This window comes from Podarcis pityusensis (genome assembly GCF_964106645.2).
Source record: "Podarcis pityusensis genome assembly, chromosome: 5".
In the NCBI taxonomy this organism is placed as follows: Eukaryota; Metazoa; Chordata; class Lepidosauria; order Squamata; family Lacertidae; genus Podarcis; species Podarcis pityusensis.
The window spans coordinates 50,867,106-50,892,149 of record NC_138032.1 but is presented as its reverse complement, the minus strand read 5'-3'; the positions used below and the strand labels follow the sequence as shown (position 1 = coordinate 50,892,149).

At 37.3% G+C, this 25,044-nt stretch overlaps 1 protein-coding gene across 3 annotated transcripts in view; it reads right to left on the bottom strand.

Annotated features, from left to right (window-relative positions):
- ATRNL1 (attractin like 1) overlaps positions 1-25,044 on the bottom strand; it is a 521,011-nt gene that overhangs the window by 266,238 nt on the left and 229,729 nt on the right. For all 3 annotated transcript variants that reach the window (XM_081005955.1, XM_081005957.1, XM_081005956.1), the window contains exons 22-24: positions 22,382-22,476; positions 19,847-19,925; positions 16,910-17,067 (exon numbers count right to left, since the gene is read on the bottom strand). In XM_081005955.1, coding sequence (XP_080862081.1) covers positions 16,910-17,067; positions 19,847-19,925; positions 22,382-22,476 — 332 coding nt within the window. The remainder of the gene's footprint in view (positions 1-16,909; positions 17,068-19,846; positions 19,926-22,381; positions 22,477-25,044) is intronic.

The following is a 25,044-nucleotide window of genomic DNA, read 5'->3' as shown; positions in this document are numbered from 1 at the left end:
GTATGGACAGGCCCTTTGGGGACCCTTCACAGTTTGTTCTGGCTTTACTCATTCTGACAAATTTGCTGTCTTCAGCAAGCCCTGTCTGCTTTACTGTACATGACTTTAGTTAATTTAGAAATAAGTTGAACAGCATTGCTTCTAAAACAAAATTATTCTTAAATATATATTTGATTTTCATCCGGTACAGTAGAAACATTCAAATCATATAAAAAATGATACAATATATATTTTAAAATTAATTCTTTCATAGGTGAAACAAAGGAACAGTGTTTCCCTACTTAATGTTTTCTGTAGGTGGTATAGAAGTGCACTTAAAGCAATTTCTCCCAGGAGATTGGCAGTAACAAGACATTCTGGAGTCAAGAACAGTATTAGTAAACAAACACGGAAATATTTTTATGCTAGCAGGCTACCCACTGCTTTCATTCCAATACTGTTGAAATTAAAACTAAATACTAAGCTATGAATTTAACATATGCCACTGTGTTTTCCATACAGAAAATTATGGAAGCAATGTCTATATGCACGATGCTGATGCACAGTGCATGTTAAAGCTTTCCATGAGTGATTTTAAAAGGATTTTTAAATTTTTTTTACAGTATTCATTAAATGTGAACAATTGCCTCAGAAAGCCTTAGATTACATTATGGGAAATGCTGCCTTTAGGTAACTCAAAGAACGTATAATACCTATAACCACAGAGTTTTATAATTTGCTATTTTTCTCAAATTTTACATTGTTTCTAAATATAAGTACAAATGTTTCTTGCTTAAGGGATTCAATTTATTTAGATATTTTGCTCACTTTCTGGCAAAATGTTCTGCTTTGGGGTAATAAGACATTTGCTTTTGCTGTATTTGTTGCACTTTGCAATAATTACATATTTGTTTTAAAAGGGGGTTGAGGGAAAGAGCTGCAGAACAGGCATAACTACAAAACAATTTTTCTCCCTAGAATGAGGAACCTTTTCAGTGTGCATCCAAAATACGTTAACAAATATAAGGGAAAGGCAGCAGAATTTGGTTCCTATTCATTAATCCATGGTTCAACAATAATTCCTTGTCTCTGTACCAAGCAAGCAAGGAGCTCAGACCTTGGTAATGGGCACCTAGGCACTATAAATAGGATTTATGCAAAGATGCACCTAGGTTTAGAAGATTTTGTGCCATAGGATAAGATAAGAACATTATAAAAGGGAAAATGAAGCATATGTGGAAGGAATCCATTTGAAACACAAGTGTTTCATCCACCATAAATGTGGCAAAGTACATTCCATTTAAGATAACTGCACTTGCTTGCAATAGCAATTAATTTTGCCCTCTGGTATTTGAGTTGTGATTTTATTTTATTGACAGGAAACTATATAATGGTAAAGCTTATCAGATTAATAACTGTATTTACCAAACACTATCCCAGGTTCTTGAAACCTTTGTTGAAGAGACATAAAAGAGATGGATGGAAAAAGTTGATTTGCCCCACTTATCTGTGGTCAGGGGTTAATAAAATATTATCTCTAGTAGCAGGGAAAGTTTTGCAGTTAACCCTCCAAAATAGCCTACAATCTGATAAAAATGGAAGCAAGGTCAGTCCAGCAATTCTAAAAGGCTAAAAATAAAAATAAAAATGAGAATGCTCTAGCTAATATATAATGTATAGTGAATCTTGCTAAAAGGTCACAAAAGTACTATACCACATTCCAATAAAAACTCACAAAATATCATAATTATATGCACTTTTGAGGTCCACTATGAAATAGTAACGTATGAATTATGTACGATTTAAATTGTTGCCATTTATGCCCACACATTTCATGAGCATGACTTTGACATGCTTTTGATTGTCAATATGATTGAATACTTAATAATAACTTGGGCTCAAGCATTAAAAGCATCTCTCTTTTAAACAAATGTATATTTCATTTTAGCATTTATATAAAGCATGTTTTAATTAAAAAGAACACTGTTTCTTTTCCTAGCGTTCATATAAAATAGTAAGAGGTAGAGCCAGAGAGAAATTACGAGAAACCAATTGTCTTCAGCGGGCCAAGAAAACAAGCATTTAAGACAAAGGATAATTAATACAAAACAAAATTAATAGTTAGCCAGTTATTCTGGAATTCAAATCAGTGGAAGACAAGTGCAAGGTATTATTTAATACAATTGTTGTGTGAATTTCTGATGTTTCAGTGCTAAAATTCCAGATTCCACATTAACTGAATGTGGTTGAGGTCATGGCCTAATGCACAATTTCATGCAGTTATTTATTCTCATTATTTATTAAATTTATATACCTCCTTCATATAAAGATCACAAGGTGGTTTACAGTATAAAAACACAAAATACAAAATACCCTCCCCCAACACATTTAAAAGACCATAGATTGTTTAAGAAGCCAAATGCCTGGGTAAAATGGAATGTTTGTTACCTGACACCTAAAGATATGTAGTGAAGGCACCAGGAGAGCCTCTCTGGGGAAGCTACTGCAGTAAAGGTCCATTCTTGTGTTGCCACCCTCCAGACTTCTCATGGAAGGACCCTGATCGCAGGGTCTGGATCAGTTCATATGGGGAGCGGTGGTCCTTGTGGTATTATGGTTGCATAGTGCATCACATGGGACGCGGGTGGCGCTGTGGGTAAAACCTCAGCGCCTAGGACTTGCCGATCGCATGGTCGCGGTTCGAATCCCCGCGGCGGGGTGCGCTCCCGTCGTTCGTTCTCAGTGCCTGCCAACCTAGCAGTTCGAAAGCAGCCCCGGGTGCAAGTAGATAAATAGGGACCGCTTACCAGCGGGAAGGTAAACGGCGTTCCGTGTGCTGCGCTGGCTCTCCAGATGCAGCTTGTCACGCTGGCCACGTGACCCGGAAGTGTCTGCGGACAGCGCTGGCTCCCGGCCTATAGAGTGAGATGAGCGCACAACCCTAGAGTCTGGCAAGACTGGCCCATATGGGCAGGGGTACCTTTACCTTTACCTTAGTGCATCACATAGGCCCCTTATATTTATAAGTTTGGTTCATTTACAGCTATCAAGGCAGAAGGCAACTTGAGGCTTTTACCTAGCCTGTGTGTGTATTCCAGACTTAGCCATACTTGGTAGCTATGACTAACTTAAGTCCCATTAATTTCAATGAGCCTACTGTAAGCATGAGAAAGTCTATATGCAATCTATCCATCTATCTATCTTGATATAGATATATTTGTGGAACTGCTTACTACCAATTTGTATGTTGGGAGGTGAATGAATGCATATGATTCTGTTTCCAAGTAGAAGATTGATATCTTTTGATACTTGCTTTAAGAGCCCAACAGGTTGCCAGCACCGGAGCATGCCGTTTTACAAATCACAACAATTTCTCCAAACTAACACAACTCTTTCACATCCCTTTTACGTTATATGTATGTGGTATGTGGCAAATCAGCCACAAGACTTTAAACTTTCCCTTCATCTGCAGATGGTCATTCAATCACTTTCTTTAGTCAGCCTCCCTTTTTGGAAGAGCTAGGAGCTGCCAGAGGTCCTATGTTCTGTTTACTATGGCCACAATTATTATTTCTTTTTTAAAAAAAATAATTTACTACTCTCTTGGCTATGCAGACAGACTTCCATCATTTCAAAACAAAAACCTCTGTTCACTCTGAACACATTATGATCATATTAAATAGGGCTGAGATTTCCAATGTCACCTAAGGAAATTTGAAGCACTGTTCCTATTAAAGTTAATGGACAGAGAATATCCAAATCCCTTTGAAAACTGCAGCCAATAGATATGTTACCAACTGCAAAACTTGACAGCTGATTAAGAGAAATCTATCTTTCATAATGATGCAGAGGATATAGTACAAGTGGAGCCTTATTAGAAACTTAACCAAATTATTCCAGAAATTCACGTTCTTCTCTGATATAATAGGAGGGGAAACAAGCAAGAGCTATTTGATTTACTTCATGATATACTGATTTTGAAGCTTTAGCTCACTTCAGTGTGATAATAAATTGCATTAAGCCCCTGTGTGCTGTTCAATAGCTTGCTACAACAGTATTAATATGTACATAATGAAATTAGAAGGTCGTTCAATCTAATTATGTCTGTTTTCAGTTCAAATTAGAAAGATGTCCGTTAAATATTCAATTTACACAATATCTGTGCAATTTTATATCATTATGATTAAATCAGAATGAGAAAGTGAGACTCAAAATTGGTTTAACCACTGAAACATTTTACAGGCAATCAACATACACAATAGGAGAGGTACATAAGAGCTTAAGGAAATGGGGAATGCATACAAAATCCCCCACTCACATAAACTTGCCCATTCACTTAGCATACAGAACTTATTTTTGCACTGGAGTAGAGAGGGAAAGTCAAGAACTTTTGGTGCACAACATAAGGACACACAGGGCTTTAAGATAATGCATTTACCTAGCGCTGCACTGTATCTTCACCCATAATGGATGCTCTGTTCAGGGTGTCAACTATGCCCCCTTCATTAAACTATAAATTAAAATGTAAATGGGGCTCAAACAGGCAAATAATTTTGCTCCTTCCTCTCCTTTTATTTTCCAACTGATACTTAGCATATACAGTTCCCTTTAGAATGTTTTTGGAAGGGATTCTGAGCTTTTAAAACATTTTGTAATTTTATATAGCTGGAGATTAATCCAAGCATGTAGATAGCTCCCTCCTAATTCTCAATGGCCCTGTTTTGACTCCAATCCTGTTGACACTCAGCACTTGCCATTGTTATTAGATGGCGATGATAATCATAACAATTGCAGCAGCCATAGGAAGATTGTTTCAGATCACATTTAGATTTAACTGATTAAAGGGGGTTTGAAATAAAGCCAGAAAAAGGCCAGACAGTATTAAAAAATAAATTCCCTAACCTGACAATTCCACTCCTGCTAATCATGCTCAGTCCTCTTTGGGATAGTCCCCCCAGTTTTAGAACAAAATATTTGTGCTTGTGCAAACTTTGGAGTTCCCCACACTTTGTGGATGCCCCTCATGTTTTTAAACAGCTCTGTTCCAGCTCCAATTCTATTGGCACCTGTCATCTAAATTCCCTGTGTCAGGCACATCAAGAATAGAATAATAGAATAAAGGACCGATGCACAAGTAAACTCTGTGTTCATTCCCTTTGAATCACATATGAAATGCAGCTTGCCAGCTTTACTGTAGATTCAAACTACCTTGTAGACACTTCCTGCCACTTATTTAGAGATGTTTCAGACTTTACTTTTTATCCCTATTCAAATCTATCCCTGCTCTTTCTTCCTGAACAAATAGTGTTTGCTTCTAGTCCTCGTCCTTTTTCTTCGTCTGTTACTCATTTCTCTGTTCTACCTTTTGGGGTAATTTAGCTCATTGGCTTCCTCAACACTTGCTTACCAACCTGAATGAGAAGTGTTCTAGCATTATTTCCCTAGGATCAATACCAACTTAAAACAGTAAAAATTGGAGTAGTTTCTTAAATAGTGCAATTCTATAGATGCCTGCTTCTAAGGTCGTCCCACTGAGACCATTAGCTAGGCTGGGACTGACAGTAGTTGCTGGCTGTGTACACTCATCAGTTTAAGGTGGATTCAATGAATTTCATCTGTACTTGTTTTTCACACTGTATACATAACACTGTCCTCATCCAAGTGGCAGCCCACACTCCCCATCCCCCACATTTTATTTGGATTTTTCTGCTTTGCTAATAAGGTAGTAAGGAAATATATCCAACATAAAATTATATGTTACTTAACTGTGGATGTACTGAAGCACATTGTAATGGGTGGCAGGGTGAGTTTACATGTGGGCTGATGTTTTGCTAGGTGCCATTAATCACCACACTCCCTACTTCCATTGGTGAGGTTCTTCATGCTGATTGGTTTGGTGCAACACACAAACATGATATTTTAAAGCTGTTTTGTGGAAGCCTCATATGTCAGAAAACTTGTATCTCATGAAATTTTGCATGTATCTCATGCAAGAGTGCATGCCCAAAATGGACCTCAGGTTTTCAAACCTAAGTGTGTCACACATTTTAAATTTATTTTATTATTTTATTTAACCCACTGTTTTGTGTACGTATTGTTTGAACTACATCGGAAAAATTGTTATCTTAAAAAAAAGAGCATCTGGTAAACAGATATATACACTCATTCCCGGAATGGCCCTCAATTTCTGAAACCCAGGAAGGGTGGGAAAGTACTAACTGAGGGGAGGGGACAACACACAGTGTGAATACATCCCATCAAGCACTGCCCACTAGTGTAGATGGAAACATGACAGCTGAAAGTGCTTGTGTGTGGATGAAGAAAAAGCACACAAAATTTCACATGAAAAATTCTATCTGTGTTACCCATGTGCACATTAATACTTTGGTGTGTGCATAGCCATAGTCAAGCACCATCCTTTGCTATTCCTGGTGAACAGTATTGCAGCCTTAGTTACTATTTTTAAACTCCTTAGTTTCTTACTGCCTGATTTGTATTTAGCAACATATGTATTATACAGGAGTATAATACAGGAGTGACAAATGCCCTTTAAACACTGTTCTCTGATTGTGGTCTCTAGTGTCAGTTCTTCTATGCACTCTGGTGATCAAAGACCCAATCAATTTGCCAACATGTGTTCTGAGCCTTTTAACACGGCAGCAGCACAGCCTCTCATTGTCCCTGATTATTATGGTTTTCCCCTCCTGCTTCCAGTCCAGGGACATACCCTTCTATTTGTATAAACAAGGACTAAGATTCTGTGATTTATCCTTGAGAGATAATATCATGGAGGAACACATCTCTCTGTCTCTTTCAAAGAATGGGCCCCAGAGCTGTTAAACCTCTTTCTCTTTCTTACATAACTTCAGAAATTTATGATTTCATCTATTTCATGGATGACATCTGAACTTCAGACTTGATTGGACTCAGTCTAGTCGAAGTATCTTCAAACTTTTCACACCCAGGGCCCTCTTTTAACCCAAACATGTATTTGGGGACCCATTTCTTAATATTTTACTATATATTTGCATGGTGGCGGTGCTCTTGCTGCGACCCACTAGCAGGCCCTGACCCACCAGTTGTTACAGCAGTTGTATATAGAAGGATCACCATAAGGTTTAATAAACCTCTGCTTTCTCTTTCCTGTGCATGGTCTGTGCATGCATGCGTGCCCCAAATCGTATCATTATGGGGAATGGGAAGCCTGTGCAACCATCTTCCATATTTCCATATAGTTGTTCACCTCCACAATTCTCTCAAGTAATGTGGGTTTGTAGCTAAGTGCAAATGCTCTCTACTATGTCCTGCAACCACACATGGTGGGAGGACTCTTAGTGGACTGGATTACGCCCAGTCTAATTTAATACTATATGGTACCATCCATATAATGTGATTCTTACCCTTTGGAAATATATAGCAAAGTTAAATGAAAGTCACTTGAAGACTCAATGGAATTAACATTTGTGAAGCATTGCTTACAACCTTTTTATACTGCACTAGTTTCTAATTGCCTGATTTCTTCCCTTGTCTTGTAATCAATGTTAACTAGAAAAGTTAATACGTTTTGCAAAAGAAAATTCATTAGCATTTAATTTAGATCTCTTCTTCTGTCCCCTATATAGCAATCTTTACAAAGCTTTAAAAGTCTACAAGGTTAAAACAACAAAAAGTTTTGCAAAAGGTTAGACAGTGTTATAAAACATCCTCTCACAAACTCTTTCACCAACATTCTATAGTTCAATGCCCCCACCCCTGGACCAAGAGCTTTCTAGACTAGCATAAAAAAAACCAAAGTGGCTATGCATTTAAAAATATATATAAGAGCAAGGATATATAGCTATATTTTATACTTTCATTTACAGATTTCTCCAAATAGTGTGGCCTTTACTTAGAAAATTAGTTGTTCATATGTTCCACTGAAATAAACAGGATACTTTTCAATGAGACTTCAGTAAAACTAACTTTCTCTGGGTTTGAGCATCTGTTTTATGTTACATAGTAAGCATTCATAATCTAGGCATTCTCATATCTATAAAGCTGCTCAACAGACAATATTATATATAGACAGTTACCTGAATTTATCAGGGTTATCACTTTAGTTCTCCAACATACCTCTCCTTAAAAAATTAAGACCAATTGCAGTAACAGAGAGTGCTCACTCCCGACCTCAGCTTATGTATCTCGCCCACCTGAGCTGCGCACAAGCAGGTGGAGACTATGCTTGTGTGTAACCTGTTTCTGCTCCTCCTGCTTCAATCCACTGCTGCTTCTGGGAGACAGTGGAGCAGGAGAGGTAGGGGCAGGAGGTGGTGGTGTGTAAGCTCTTGACTCTACACCAGCCTGACCTATCTCTCCCTCCTCCTGCACCTGTTCTTCACTTGCCATTCCTGCAGCTTTTCCTGCCTCTGACTCTTGTCTCCTGGCTGTTACAGGCTCTCCCAGATCACCGATCCTTTCTTCCAAGTCAGATGCCAACCCCCTTCTCCCGGTGCCCATTCATCCGTATCTAGTCACCACTCCTCAGCATCCAGTCAGTCACTGACACTACAGAATGCCTTTTATCTGCCTTGGCTGGTGTCACAGCTGCACCCCTATCTGGACAGGGATAACCTAACTTCTAACATCTATTTTCTGGTAACCTCTAGGTTAGATTACAGTGGTGCCCCGCAAGACGAAAAACTCACAAGACGAAAAACTCGCTAGACGAAATTCGTCGTTCCGCAAGACGAATTTCCCTATGGGCTTGCTTCGCAAGACAAAACGTCTTGCGAGTTCTTGCGAGTTTGTTTCCTTTTTCTTAAAGCCGCTAAGCCGTTAATAGCCGCTAATAGCCGTGCTTCGCAAGATGAAAAAACCGCAAGACGAAGAGACTCGCGGAACGGATTAATTTCGTCTTGCGAGGCACCACTGTACTGCAAAATGTTATATGTGGGGCTGCCTCTGAAGACGGTTCAGAAACTGGCAATTAGTTTCCAGGTCCAATTCAAAGTGCTGGTTTTAACCTACAGAGCCTTCAACGGCTCAGGGCTGCAATACCTCAAGGATCACCCTCCCCATATGAATTGACCTGGACTCTATGATCACCATCTGATACTCTTCTTTGTGTGCTCCCTCCATAAGATGTCCTGAATGTGGAAACACAAGTGTACCTTTTCTGTGGTGGCTCCCCACTTGTGGAATGCTCTTCCCAGGGAGGCTCACCTGGCACTTTCATTACATATCTTTAGGCACCAGGCAAAAACATTCCTCTTCTCCATGTTCTTCCTCTATGAGCCTTTGGCTTATTAAAAAATCTATGGCTTTAAAAAATGTGTGGGAGGGAGTTACTGTTTGTGTTCATTATTATGGTATGTATTTTTGTGTTTTTATATTACAAACCACCCTGTGATCTTTGGATGAAGTGTGACATAGAACTTAAATTAATTGGTTGATTAATAATTGTTGGGGGAAAGATGGGTGGCCCACTAACAAGTGAATTATAGTGAATAAAGTATTATAATGAGGCATTGTGGAAAACATGATGTTATGCTGATAGCAAGGCTACTGTTGCTTGCAGCATTAACCAAACAACTTCATAAAAGGGAGGAGGCACTGTGTGACGCAGTAACTCCCCACTTGTAAATTTTCTCCCATCATCTCCTCTGGGGGAAAAAAATCAATGAAATCTTTCCTTCCACATGCACTACATAGCTTATGTATGGAGTTGCACTACAATTTGAATTTACTTGAACAGAATTGTTGGTGCAACCCAAGAAACAGTAGATAGAAAAGCCACTATATATGCACTTAAGGTCTACCTGTGAAACCCAAGTGAGCTTAGTTTTGAAAATAAAACGTTGCTATCAGTTCTTAGAACCAGTGGCACAACAGGAAACAATGTCTTTTCAACTTATTCTCTGCAAAATTTCTGAACATTAAAGCTGACAATGAAAGCAGCGAGTCTTCCCATGGCATCATACACTTATACTGCAATCCTACACATTTCTACTCAAAGTAAGCCACATCGGGCTCAACAGAGCAGACTCCCTGGCTAATGGGTTTATGTCTGCACCCCTGGTGAAAATACTAAGCTGGCAGCTGAACTGTTTACTGAGAGACTTGTCAGAGGAGCAGTTCAAAACAGAGGATAAGCCAAATTTATACAAACATTTAAATACTGTTCTTGTAAACTTTATATACCCTGAACAAGAATCAGAAGAAGAAAATGTGGCTCATTCACTTAAAGAAAGAAAAGAGCAGTAATCATGGATCCCTCTTTCAACCCTTCAGGATATGCCTTCCACTTACAATAGAAGCAAATTGATTGCTTTGCAAGTAATACCACTGCAATTGATTCCCCCCCCCCCCATACCACCTCACTGGCACAGACAAACACAATTTTTAAGAAGTATTTTCTAAACAAATGCAGGGTTTTTTATAGTGAATATACATGAATTTAAATTAACTTTATTAGGTTAGAAAAATCAGTGTAATCATTTTACAAAAAGTGCTTAATCAGCTTAGGGAGGTTATTACAGGCACAGTATGCATTAAGAAGCATTTCCCCCTTTTGTAATAGCTATGGGAAAAGTAAGAGCTGAGGGGGGGAAATCTATTTCCATTGATGCACAAGAGATTAACCACTTGAATACTTCCTAATATATGGGTTGTATAAGGTCAGGCGGAAAAACAACCATCTAGAGCTATTCATGACTATTTTCACTCAAGAACCACAGCTAACCATTCTTAAGGTGTTATTGAACATCACTAGCTTTGCAGAATGACTGCTGTGTTTTGAATAGCAGTCAAAAATAATAATGTCACATTAACATCAATAGAAACTTTAGAGGAACCACTGGGAGAACAAACCCAAAATTTCATTCAAATCACTAGTACACTATAACAAATTCTCCCATTTCTTATATGTCATCAATATGCACAATTTTGCTACTGTGGATCCTCTAGTAATATCCTAGAGGAATATACTTTATCCTTATTCCTTCCTCTCTATCACTTTGAAATGAATGCTTATAAATATTTAGGATTGTGATATGAAAACAAACATTTCCTCGAGGAAATGCTTAATATCCTGTCTTATTCTCTTAACCAATGTAAGTATTGTTTTAAAACAGCCAGGAGGATTTTAATGAACTGACACTGCCTTGAAGCAGATCCCTGGTGTCCTCTTCTGATAGCTAGAGTGACCATCCCCTGAAGTACTTGACAAGGCCAAGGGCTGAGAAGGGCTGATCACTGGACAGCCCAAACCATATATATATATTTGCAAAAAGAAGTCTGAGCAAAAATTATCAACCATGACTTTCCTAGCTTTCCATGGCCCAGTACATCATGAGTATGAATTATTAATGCTTTAAGGTACAGCCAAGATCTCACAGCACACCCCTATGGCCTGAGTTACCAGCCACATCCTTTGTTTTGGAATGAAAGTAAAATCTATAATTGATTAGATTTGCTATTAAACATTAAATGTGATAGCTACATTTTACTTAATTGCATAAATGAAATAAACATTGCAGAAGCAAATCTCAGTATACGCTTGTAAAATATCACAGCTATATCTTTCATATGAAATACAGTATGTATGTGTGTATATATATATATATATATATATATATATATATATATATATATACATATATCCATTATGTTCAGCAGTGGATCATGTCTTGGTCTGGGTGAGGGAGAACCCAAAGCAATCAGTACATTAGTTTGTAGAGATCTTATCTCAGGCATTCAAATGATATACAAATTAAAACAGTGTGTGATTGGAGACTAATTATTTCCCAATTAGGTGTTTTATTTTTAAAACATCAACTGAACTATGAACAGTATTCCCACTCCCTGACAAACTGTTGTTTTAAATGTTCATTTTTGTACAGTCACCCAAGAGATAGAGAATGATGCAGCTAGAAGCAGTGTTGAATGCCACCTAGTTAAACGCTTGGACTGTGAAAGAAAACTATAATGTCCCCCAAGCAAATTTATTCAGATGTATCAAACCTTTTAAGACCTCACAGTTTCCCAACCAAATTGCTCTATTTCCAAACAACCACCACCAGAATTTTCTCTTTATATCCAACTGCACTTATTTCCTGTTTTCCAACTAACATTAGTTACAATTTATGTTGTAGCAACATTTTGTACTATGTAATGGTGAATAATATCTTGAAAATATTTTAAGTTAAATTTTACTTTAAACTTTTTCTGTTTAGAACTATCCAAAGCTAAAATGAAAGCAAAGTTAAATGCAGTGAAATATCCAGAATTTAAATTTTAAAAAACCCCAAAGTTCTCAATTTGATGCTTAAAGAATATAAAATTTTGGTACTTTACAAAGTTATCTAAAAATAATATTTCATAAAATAATGTAAATGTATCCTAAATCCATTTGAGTTTATTTAAAATGACAGGATTTGAAGACTTCTGAACAGAGTTAACAACTATTGGCTTCAAGGTTGTCCCATACATCAAAGGAATATTCAAGTCTTATGTGAAGTATCAAGCCCAAAGAACCATTCTAATGGCTCTATGACCTGTCTTTATTAGAATTCATTTTCTACCCTTATTTCACAACAGATTTTACGTTTACTAAAATGATATATTCAGAATAGTTTTTTAAAAAATTAATGTGCCATGCCACAATGTCGTCAATTCCCAATCAATATTTTAAGATTTATAATATTCGCATACAGCCATATTACTAACTGTCACCCTGGAAGCCATTAAGGTGTTTAGAAAATTGAACCTTGAACAGTAAATCACTGTTATTACATTACTTACATTGCTGTGAATGGCTCTATTTGCAGCCTCTTGAGCATGTATGTGTGTATGCATGTATTCCTACTATGTGAAAATAAGAAACAGCCTTAAGCCTTAGCATATGAAATGGCTCATGTTCTTCTTCAGCAATTGACCTAATATCTGCTTGTGTTACATGAATGAATGAAAAAAGTTCAGTTCTTCAGAAGTTTTTTGGTTAGGGGTTTCCAAATCTACTGAAAATCTGCCTTAATGGACAGTGAAATCAGTGTTGTAAGTATATTTGTTGTTAACCATTTAAAATATATGTTTGCAGAAATCAAGCCAATAGATCTGTAAGACAGTTTATCACAGAGTCATAGGGCTGGCGCAGACCACAGGTGATCAAGTTCAAGTTTCCATTCAGAGAGGGGATTTTTGAAGAAAATACAAGTTGCAAAAAGGTTTATAAGTTAAACTGTCTGCTACAGGTTTGGAAATAAAAGCTTAGCAAAAGCAGGTGGGTGGGCATTGGGTCTCACCCAAAGCAAGTATTCCAAAGTCATCAGCATCAGCCTTCCACCACAAGGTTAGACCCTTCCATATACTAAGCCCCTTCCTTCAGCTCCTCAGATTAACATTCATAATCCAGTTTTAGGTATATCATAAGTAGTTAGCCAATAAATACACTTTCATTCACAGCTGTGCAAATAGATATTGATGAATCAAGCAACTGAACAAAGCCACATTGACAGAGGTCTCAAAACATCACAAAAGAACAGTTACCGAGCAAATCATGAAGGCCCAATTTAAACAATACTTATTCCACACACACACACACACACACACACACACACACACTTCTATATGTGCCAAGCCTGGTAGCAGGTTTTGGCCTCACATACCATTGTTGTGCCTCCCTCTCTCCCGGCAAGTTATAAATGGTAACACCCAAATAAATGTGGCATATCAACTTTGCTTGTTTCATATCCTACATCAGTTCCTGGATAGTGATAGTGACCACAGTAGTTCAAGCTCTCATAAGCTCCTAATTCAATTACTATGAAATGCTTTGTGTGGAGGTGCCCTTAAACATGCCTTGGAAACTGCAACTGGTATGAAACATGGCTGTTAGACTGTTATATGGTGCACTGAGTTAGAGTCATACAACAATGTTTCTGTTCTGAAGGTGCTATGAAGTCCTTAACAACTTGGAAAATTGATAACTGAAGAAACACCTCTCTCAATACTGTCCTACCCAAGCAATGGTCTTTTCGGGGGCAACCCATATTTGGATGTTACATATGATATGGTTACAGAGGAAAGGGCTTTTTCTGTACTGGCACCCCACTTGTAGAATTTCCTCCCCACTGAGAGCCACCTGGCAGCAATCTTGCCTTCATTTTGCACCATGTTAAAGCTCCCAATTTTACTTCTTAGATGTGTGGTTTGCATGGTCTACTTTGAAGACAGCAGATGAAAAACCTTTCACTGTAAAAGTTCTAAATGAAAATCCATTGCTATCTGGGCTTTGTATTTTAAACCTGTTACTTAATCATACTGTTTAAAGGTGGAGAAAAATAATGTTGTCCTATTGTACTATTTTCGACAAAAAAGTCACATATCATTATGACATAATTTCTGCATGATTTCTGCAGATGTTACACACTGTAAAATATTATATTGAAACCTCAGGGTAAGCAAGAGAGGACACTACTAAACTGAAGAAGAAAAAACTTCATTGGAAAGTTCTTTTTGCTGAAGAAAGCATTCTGAAATAGCTCTGAACCACTAATGTTCGAAACAATCATTTTTATGTTGTGTGTTCAACAGTGCAGAAAGAATTAAGACCAATACATGTTGAATTTTATTGCAGTGTTGTATATTGTTACACATCTGAAGTACATTGCCTTTGAAACTGTGGGGGAGAAAACATATTTAACTTTTCTCTCCCATTTTAGTACATTTTTATTTTTAAAGTTTATACCAATGTCAAATTTTAACCTCAGTATTCATATAAACAGCTTTTGAGGAAGGCAGTATGTTTTCTGCATGTATTCATTCACCTAGATACATGTAATTATATAGAACATATTCTAAATATATATAATATATAAGCAAGAAATACCTTCCATGCATGATTCTGCCATTTAATGAACACAAATTCCAGCTGTTAACTGATTAAATGATTCATTGTTTGAGTAGATGACCTAACAAAAATCAGTTACTCTTTAGTGATCTTTTACCATCCTTGCACACATATATTTCCTGCAATCAAGTTCTTAGCCTTTGGATTGTTTGTTTTGAATTAACATAGCAATCACTCTCTGTCGCTGTCTTTCAGTCCATAGCAAGCTAATGGTATATGAAGACAGGTGATACAAAGATGATTCAAAAATAGCCTAACCTAGTAGCAATATTTATAAACCAGCTCATTATCTTATTCCTTGTGAATAGCTTATTTTTCCCACTGGAATGCCCCACTGCAGACATATCCCATATGACTGAAGGTGTTAAAAGTATCAAAAAGGCCAGTATAAGGGTATTTTATTCCAGTACTGTTTTTCATGTTCATAACATTCACATATCCATGGATACTCAAGAATGAGAGCAGAGATCTCATGGAGATAAAGTTAAACAAATATTTTCAACAGTAGTTACGAAGAAGGAGAAAGTAGCAAGATTATTAGGTCAAAACAGAAAAGGGAGTGAAAGGTTTAATTACCTGGATAAAATGCTACCTTTCTAAATGGGACAATATTTATACCATGCAGATAAGATATTAAGGTAACATAAGCAGATCAGAAAGAATTAAAAGTACAGCTGACTTCATTTGGATTTTGGAAGTTAGACCATAGGAGACAGTGTGGTGCTAATGATGATGGCATTTGTAGTAATAAAATACCATATCTTTCATTAGTTTTGCATACTTTTTGAATGCCCCATGTACACTGGAGGTCCAAATGTCCCAAGAGTTGGCAAAGCTACGCTATCAAATGGCCTACATTGGATGTAACACTGAAATATGCTTTATGTGAACATGCAGAAGCAAGCCTTTGGGTTGGCCATTTCCCCTTTGCATTGATTTGAAGGATGCTGGAAACATCCACTTCCCAATTTAAACTATTGTTGTGCTCAAACCTGCAGGAAAATGTAATTAGTTTAAGACACCCTTCCCTAAGCTGGTGCCCCAGGTAGCATGTCAAATGCTCAGAGATTATGGGAGCTGTAGTCCAAAACATATCAAGGGCACCAGGTTGGGGAGGTCAAACAAGTCAAAATTAAACTGTGGTTTATGGTCATGGCTTGTTAACAAGATATGATTTTGCATTATATCTGAAACAGGGTTAATACCTGATGTCTCTGCCCATGGTATCCACATACGAATTAGCTGTGCACACACAATGGGAACAGTGTTTTTTAAAGAAAATAAAATTAAGAATTTTAATTTTGGATCCAGTCATAAATGCATGACACATCAGTCTCATGGAGTCTGTTGTACATTTCTAAGTATCCCTGAGCCCAAGAACAAAGCAATATTGACTTAAATACATATTTTAAGGATTGAACTTTTGGGCTTCAATCCTATACCACCTTACGTAGAAGTGGTAAGCCCCATCACACTTACCTCTGCGTAGGCATGTATATGTTTACACTGTCAGATGGCAAAAGAAGTATTAGAGAAGAGACACTGAAGCTAAATTTAAACATTGTGTTCATCTTAAATCAAATACTTCCAACTTTGTTTTATTGTTATGGAATATTTGGGTCCATGTACTAAATAATTATATATTTTCATAATCTTTGTATATATCCCAACATGTATAAATAGGTAGGTGAAAGGTAAGGAGTTTTGTATCACAGCAGCAGCCAGGAACAACATGACTAAGCAGTTGAGTTTAAGTTTCCATTCTGTAGAAGTATAAACTTTTTTCTTTCAGCAATCGGGTCTCATTAATTCACAAGGTTTTCAGAGAACTACTTGTTTTTTAAAATGATCAAAAAAATAAACCATGCATTAAAAAAATATGAACCACACAAATTTAACACTAAAGGAAACACCACAAGGCATTCACAGTGACAGGGCCTTCCTCCATAGACAATACAGTCAGTTTTGCATTTCTGGTGGTCAGATCAGAGGAAAATGTTAATTTAATATAACAGAAGTATCATAGTTGTTATTTATACTAACCTGTATTTTGATTGGCCATGAAAAGTTGCTGACATATACATAGAAAGTGATGTTTGGGTTGCTCCGAAAGTTGAATTTTTCACAGGAAAAACTATCTCTGTATTCCTTTATATTAGCCCTTGAAACTACAGGAATCTCTTCTCCTGATATCGTTCCAGCTATGAGAGTACATAAAAATAATGAAAAGCAAGCCCATTAAAAAAAATAATTAGCTTGTAGTCCATTCCATCTCAAGGACACACATGGTGGGGCACAACAATAAAACTAACAGGTATCTAGATATCCATTACTATAACAAAACTGTAGATGGAAACAAATTTAAATTCCTCAAAGCTGCTTAATTCCACCCAATCCAAGGAAGGAGAGACAGTTTCAGAAAATGCACATTCAGCCTTGGATGAATATTCAGGAGAAAAGAACACTGAATTGTGCTGGACAGAGTTCCTTTCTGCATACTTTGCTGCTTGAATCAAGCACACAGTTCATATGTTCAAGACAGCACACTGGATTCATCTTTAAAATTATGATGGAATATTATGGGGAAAAATCTCTAAAGTATAACATCTCTATAAGTGACTTCTATACATTTTCAAAAATGGCATGAGGAATATATAACAAACATTTATACATATATCCTTTATATACTAGCAAAGATTATGAATAGTTGTTCAGATATTATGAATGATTAATGAAACATATAATGGATTTGAAAGTTATATCAACTTTATCCCATTTCACCACACAACTAATACAGTTTCCTCAAGTAAGTTACACTAAAATTGAATAAGTTATTCAAGTGTGTAAAAAATGTATTTGTCTTGATTGTGAAATATTGCTTTAGTATCTCAACTATTCTTAGGACATCTCATATTCAACTAGATAAACCTATTCCATTTGTAAGACATGAGACTCTTCAGCAATTCTGTTTGATCTGTAAATTGCTGAGGTGGCAAAAAGAAACAAAAGACCCCCCCCCCCCAAGTAGGGGATTTCAAGCAACAATGAAGTAAAAGAAACTACACCTCAGAGAAAGTATTATTAATTGGGAAACACACATTTGATAGCAAACAAGAGACTGCCTCTGATATGCAGAGTACAGTGTGGGGTGGAGGCTGCAGGAAGAACAGCAGGGGGGCCATTTGTCATTTTGCTTCTGTAAGTATTCTCCAGACTCGTGGAGGGGAAAGTACTGGGGAGAAAGCAGCTGGAACAAAGGATTTCAGTGGGAAATGGGTGAATGAATGTATTAAGCTCTCCTTCCCATGCTGCCTATCCCTTCAAGTGACCACCCGCATACACTTTCATTGCTGGAAGTAATCATGAGAATGAAAATTCCATATTTACCATGCATCTAGTTCCACACTAAACAGAACTAAGATTCAACAATGTACACTTTTAAAATCTGGACAGGGAGTCCCACATTCTGCTTCACCAGTAAATGTTTGCATAGTAAATCATCCCTCAATTTACTTAACAAGTGTGTAGAGGGATGGGAATATGTGCTGCAGCACAACTCCCAATGTCTCTGTGTGCACTGCAACCCCAAAACTGCACTTATTTAGTGCAAATGTCTGAAAGGGTCTTGTAAGCATATTTGCAAGCCTCCTTACAGTTAGGAACAATGCCTGATTATGAGGAGACTTCTTAAGTACATAAGGTAAAAGTAATTGAAAGCTGCTCTCGGACCTTCATGCTAAACATGCAAAAGTCAGGCTTGAGGGGGTATAACTAGTAACAGAGGTGGGACCAACAGCTGTGCCACAGCCTGCTGCAAATTTTCACCCTTGCATTTGCAGGATGAATACCTGAAGAGGATCTGTGTCACTGTATTTATTTTTTACATGTTTAAACACAGACACACACAAACGGACTAACTGAAGGACAAGGATGCATAGCACAGGTCTCTTAGTGCTAGTTTTATGCAGTAATGAAACTTTGTCTCATTTTACTGAAAATCATAAAAATTTCTTTAGGGAACAGGTACAGTTTAACTGCCCATGGCACCATCCCTTGCCTCCCTATTAGCCCCCTGAACTATTAACATCAAGCTCTTCCTATTCAGCATTTTGTGGTAGTACACCTAGGTATGACACACAATCTGTAATGCTAGCACAGATCTCAGAAGAATAGGGAGTGCAGGTCTGCAAAATACAGAGATATACAGTGGATACACAATGTGGAGCTACACCTGGCTGCAATTCATCAGTGTGTGTACCCCATATGTTCACAAATGCACATCTCCCTTTCAAATGTTGCAGTGTTCCACAGGTAAAACCATAATTGACACCTGGAGAAACAGATCTGTCACATAAAGTGTGAAGTGCCTCCTGTTCTTAACCATTCTGCATAATTAATTAAAAATGCAATCAATGGTGCTCTCCTTGGATATATTTTCAGAAAGTCAACAGAACCAATTCAAAGAAACTTTCTAAACAAAGCTTTTTATTAAAGCCAATGGAGAAATTGGGTTCAAAAGTTTGAAAAAAAAAGATAAGCAGGTTCTTTTATCAGCACACACAGAAGGATTTTATTGTTTGATATCAACGTTAAGGTTAATAATTAAATTCCAGGCTTGAACACTGAAACAAAGAAATTAAAATCTGTCTCTGCAGTAGTTAAGAAAGTAATTTATCTTAATTAAAATCACTGCGTTCATAACGCTGCCATTCTAAAAATTTAAAGAGCATACAAGGTTTTGCTACCCAAGTAATTTTAATTGAATAGGGAAGAAAGTTAACATGTTAATGAACCTTTATTCAGATTGCAAATTATCTGAATTTTAAGTAATATCATTAATAATGGCATAATGAGAATGGAAAAAGAATACATTTTATTAAGCTTTACTAATAAGAAACAAAAAGGCAATCATGTAAATATAGTTAGATGATAAGTACTTGAGGGAATATGGAAGTAGAAATACATTATGGGCTTTCTTACCTGTAGAGCCAATTGACCAAGTGATATTCAGGTTGAAGTTGTTTGATGCATTAATTGATATGTCCAAATTTTTGTTTGACTAAAAAAATTAAAAAGAAAATATGAAAATTACGTAAGACTATTGCTTAAACAAACAATGACCTTATTTCAACTACAGGTGTTCAAACATATGCCCTGATCTTAAACACACTGGGCATGGTCCACTGACATAGTTTTTCACATGCTACAAGACCTTCATCCTCTACAGCTGATGACAGTGAAGGCCTCCATGAACTTCCAAAACTGACATAGCTAATAACGGAAGCTCTTTGTGCATGTTACCGTATTTACTAGAGTCTAATGCACCATCGAATCTAATGCACACCTCAATTTTCGGAACCTTGAAACCAAAAAAAAGTATTTGCCGGTGAATGTAAATGTTCTATCAAATCTAATGCGCAAAAAAATTATTTGGCAAAAAAAATAGAGCATTAGATTTGAGTAAATACGGTAGTTTCTGGAGTGCAATCACTACTGATTTCAAGGGGCTTCCCATTGATTTGCTAATGGACAACTCCCCACAGCCACCAAAAAAGCTGTTCTTCTAGAGCAGGCTTCCTCAAACTCGGCCTTCCAGATGTTTTGAGACTACAATTCCCAGCATCCCTGACCACTGGTCCTGCTAGCTAGGGATCATGGGAGTTGTAGGCCAAAAACATATGGAGGGCCGAGTTTGAGGAAGCCTGTTCTAGAGCAAGTAGGCTGCTTATCATCAATAACAGAAGAAAGGAGTAGTAGTACCTTCCCTGCCCTTACTAGTGAAGCTGTAGGGTTCTAGGAAATGGCTGATTACATCAGGATATTAGCTAATAAACTCAGGAATGTTTAACTGAAAAGGAATATATCCAAGAGAATATAAGACTAACAATCTATCCATTTCACAGGAAATATAAAATCCAACTTGAAATTTTTATTTATAAGAAAGATTCAATGAAATTAACATAGACCCAAATATTTTCCTATATTTTTTAGCTATAGTAAAGTCCAAATTAGTTGTTTTCTCAAGCAAGATTTCAGATTCACACTGTAGAAGAAGGTTGCAATCCTATACACACTTACCTGGGAGTAAGTCCAACTGAAGTCAATGAGCTTACTTCTAAGCAGATATGCATAGGATTGCACGGTAATTTGGTTAATTCAGAATTAAGGTGTGGAGCACCTCTTCAAATTGCATGCTCCTGAGAAATAAAAGCTCAGCCATCAATGTCAATAGCTCTACAAAAAGGCATCTAAATTGCTACTATATTTGTAAAGTATGTGATATTATTAGAAAAAATACTACGAACTGCAGTGTTCCCATCTCACAGCCACACAAGATATGTTTCAAGTTAATGTGTTGCTGATGAGTGTTTTCAGAGCAGAATTATTGCACTTCTCAGATCTGCTAAAGCATGAGGAATAATTTTACATTAACTCTGCATAGAGTTAGTGTCATTGCATAGTTAAAGGTTTTTAAATTTATCATGTAGTTATTAACAATGTTTTTATACTGCCCATTAACAAACATTTATCTGCAGTATACAGAAAATGGTCAAAATAAGAATACAGCCTGAACATAAAAATGAGTATTAGAATATAAGCAGGATAAAACCAACAACAGTGAAAACAGTAGTTTCCAAGGTCTAAAAAGCACAAAAACTTGTTTCTAAAACTGAAAAATCTGGGACATATAGTCTACACCAGCTCCCAAAAAGTCTACAGTGTAAGCACCAGGTTACCATGTCCATCAGTGAGAAGCCCTCTCCCTAATGGCTACCACCTCACTTCACTGGTACAGATACCTTGAGAAGGACCTCTGAAAATGAACTTCAGGTCTTGAGATATATGGGTATATGGGTATCCTGGCTTTTAAAACAGCAACACTTTAGATACTGAATGAAAACACACACACACACACACACACACACACACACACACACCCCTTATTTAACTTCTATAAACATCTCCACTATCCACTGCCTTGTCCAAGGAAAAATAAATATATTTTACACCTTACAGTACTATCCTAACCACGTCTACTAAGACATTAGTCCTACTGAATTCAATAGGGCTTACTCCCAAGAAGGTGGGGCAAGGACTGCAGCCTTAACAAGGGATTAATTGCAGTGACAAGCAGCTATTCATCCGCATACAAGTGAGGAGGCACTGTGACATGCTCCACTGCAGAAAGACTGAAGCTAGCCAGCAACCAGTATGAGAGCATTAAGAAACATTTGGGCATCTGCAGGAGTGAGACAACTTAATTTACATATGTGTGGAATGGAAATTGATTTGAGTCCTAATGGATGAAGATATATATCTCACTTCAAAATCTGAGTTCAGTTATTATTCAAAACCTGAAGAAACCATTTGTTTTCCCTGAAAGTTGTTTCTATCATCCCTTCTTACTCCTTTTTAGTTCCTACAAACAGATTTAGAAAAACACCAGATATAATGGATACCTAGTCTATGATCACTAAATAATCATATTAGAGGCAGTTACTTATATTAGCTCACCTGTTCAGGATTTGCAATGAAGTTTATGGCAGTGTGATGGCGATCATCTTCTTGTAATAAGCTGAAGGTAAACTGATAGTCAATCAGTAAGCTGTCTGTGGACAAAACATTTAGAAATTAGCAGATGAGATTGTCTTATATTCAGATATATCTGAAGAAGTGTGAATGCACACAAAAGCTTATACCCAGAACAAACTTAGTTGTTTTCCAATGTGCTACTGGACAATTTGTTTGTTTGTTTGTTTGTTTAGTCATGAATATTGTACATGGTTCTTCACTTGATTTGTGTGTGCTTTTATAATGGAAATAATCCATTTTGACCAGAGACAGATGTTCCAACAGACTAACAAGTCCTTGACTACAGCCCATGATTTTCATAATATGGCACTGAACCAGTCTGCTAATTTCCCCCTAAAAGTTTATCCGTTAAAAGAGTCCTTTCCAGTGGTATTTGTAATGTTGCTGGAGGTTTTTTTATGATGATGAGAGTGCTGGGGGGGGGGGGTTGTTAAATGGTCCACTGAGACCTGTCCCCCTGCAATTTTTAAGTGGTTCAAGAAACCACAAAATTTGAGCAGCACTTCTCAATTAATACTGTATGATTGGGAGATCATGGAATTGACCTACAAATCTTTTCACCTTTCTGTGGTATTGCATTGGTCTGCTCAGTCCATCTATCTCAAGCCACAGCCTGGAAAGAAGGAGGTGGAGTGCAACAGTACTATGAGTCAGAGTAAAATATTGCCAGACTCTTACCATGAATTCTATTTTAAAAATTTAAATATTCCTGTAAAGCTGTACTATGCAATATATCTGAGTCACACAGCACAAAAATCCATGAATTCTAATCATGGTCATATCTTTTCAAATATAGTTTTGCATTTCAACTGTTATCATTCTTGGATAACAGTCCTGGCAGGAGTCCTAATTTGCCTTTGACGTCATTATCCCCAAAACATGTTCTTGAACTTCTAGGACAGTGACAATTAGCAGGAGAAAAAGACTTGCCACAAACCAGTTGAGTAGCTATCATCCCATGTTGACAAAATGTTCTTTAGAGCAAACTACTATAACTGTGAGAGGAAAGCAGTCATTCCCCCATTACCCATGCATAGGAAGTACCAATCCAAAGCAGCAGCAGAAATATCAAGATGATAACACAGAACCTATCCCACATAAAATGCTAGAGCACATGTTGTTTGTTGTTTAGTCGTTTAGTCGTGTCCGACTCTTTGTGACCCCATGGACCAGAGCACGCCAGGCACTCCTGCCTTCCACTGCCTCCCGCAGTTTGGTCAGACTCATGTTTGTAGCTTTGAGAACACTGTCCAACCATCTCATCCTCTGTCGTCCCCTTCTCCTTGTGCCCTCCATCTTTCCCAACATCAGGGTCTTTTCCAGGGAGTCTTCTCTTCTCATGAGGTGGCCAAAGTATTGGAGCCTCAGCTTCACGATCTGTCCTTCCAGTGAGCACTCAGGGCTAATTTCCTTAAGAATGGATGCATCTGATCTTCTTGCAGTCCATGGGACTCTCAAGAGTCTCCCTCCAGCACCATTATTCAAAAGCATCAATTCTTCGGCAATCAGCCTTCTTTACAGTCCAGCTCTCACTTCCATACATCACTACCGGGAAAACCATGGCTTTAACTATACGGACCTTTGTTGGCAAGGTGATGTCTCTCTGCTTTTTAAGACGCTGTCTAGGTTTGCCATCGCCTTTCTCCCAAGGAGAAGGCATCTTTTAATTTCGTGTCTCCCCAACCACAATTCCACAGCTCACTAGTCAGGAGGCATACATGTAGAAACCCTTGGTAGTTTTCTCAACAGAAAGATTAAAGTACCATCTGAATGCCAATGATTTTACAGAGAACACCCACAAATCACATTTCTATTGGTGCTTTAAACACACACCACTCTTCACCCCCCTCATGACTAATATTATGATGATTTTGAGCATGGAATTGAGCCCTCAGTGAGCATATACTTCTGACTAAACTGCACTCCTGTCATGCCCCAATTCCACTTAACACTGGCTTAACATTATGCCATCAATGTCATTGCTACACCATTATACCATCAAAATACCTTTACTTCAATGGTGTAATTTGGAGATCCACCGGTATAAGAAATTTAGTAGCAATCCTAACTTCTTTCACCAGCATCAGTCAGGGTATGTGTCACCAATATTAGCAAAATTGATGCCTTAATTTAAGAAGAATGGGTGCCATTTTCTTTGTTAGATTTCCTTCAGCTATATCCAATTACTAATGTCAGCCACAGGAGTGCTACATTAATTTAACATAAATACCAAAGGAAAAGAGAGCAGCTCAGCTGGGAGTGAAATTTTAGATTTCCATACCCAGCCACAACATTTATGAGGTTATCTGCAGTTTTATTATTTTTGCTCCTAAGTTTCAGTATGGGATAGCTTCCCCAAGAGGTTATGTTTCAATGATATTCCATATTACAGGTGTCTGTGATGTTTTTAAAAATTAAGATGTGGTAAAATATTGAACCTAAACAAGCAGCATATCACATTGCTATTTTTTAATGCAAAAGAAGCAAGATCCATGTAACAACACATGTTTACCTTGGTATATTAACAGAAGGTTCAGTTTATTACCAAAATTCTTCTGTTAGCAAACATGCCTGCACAAAGACTT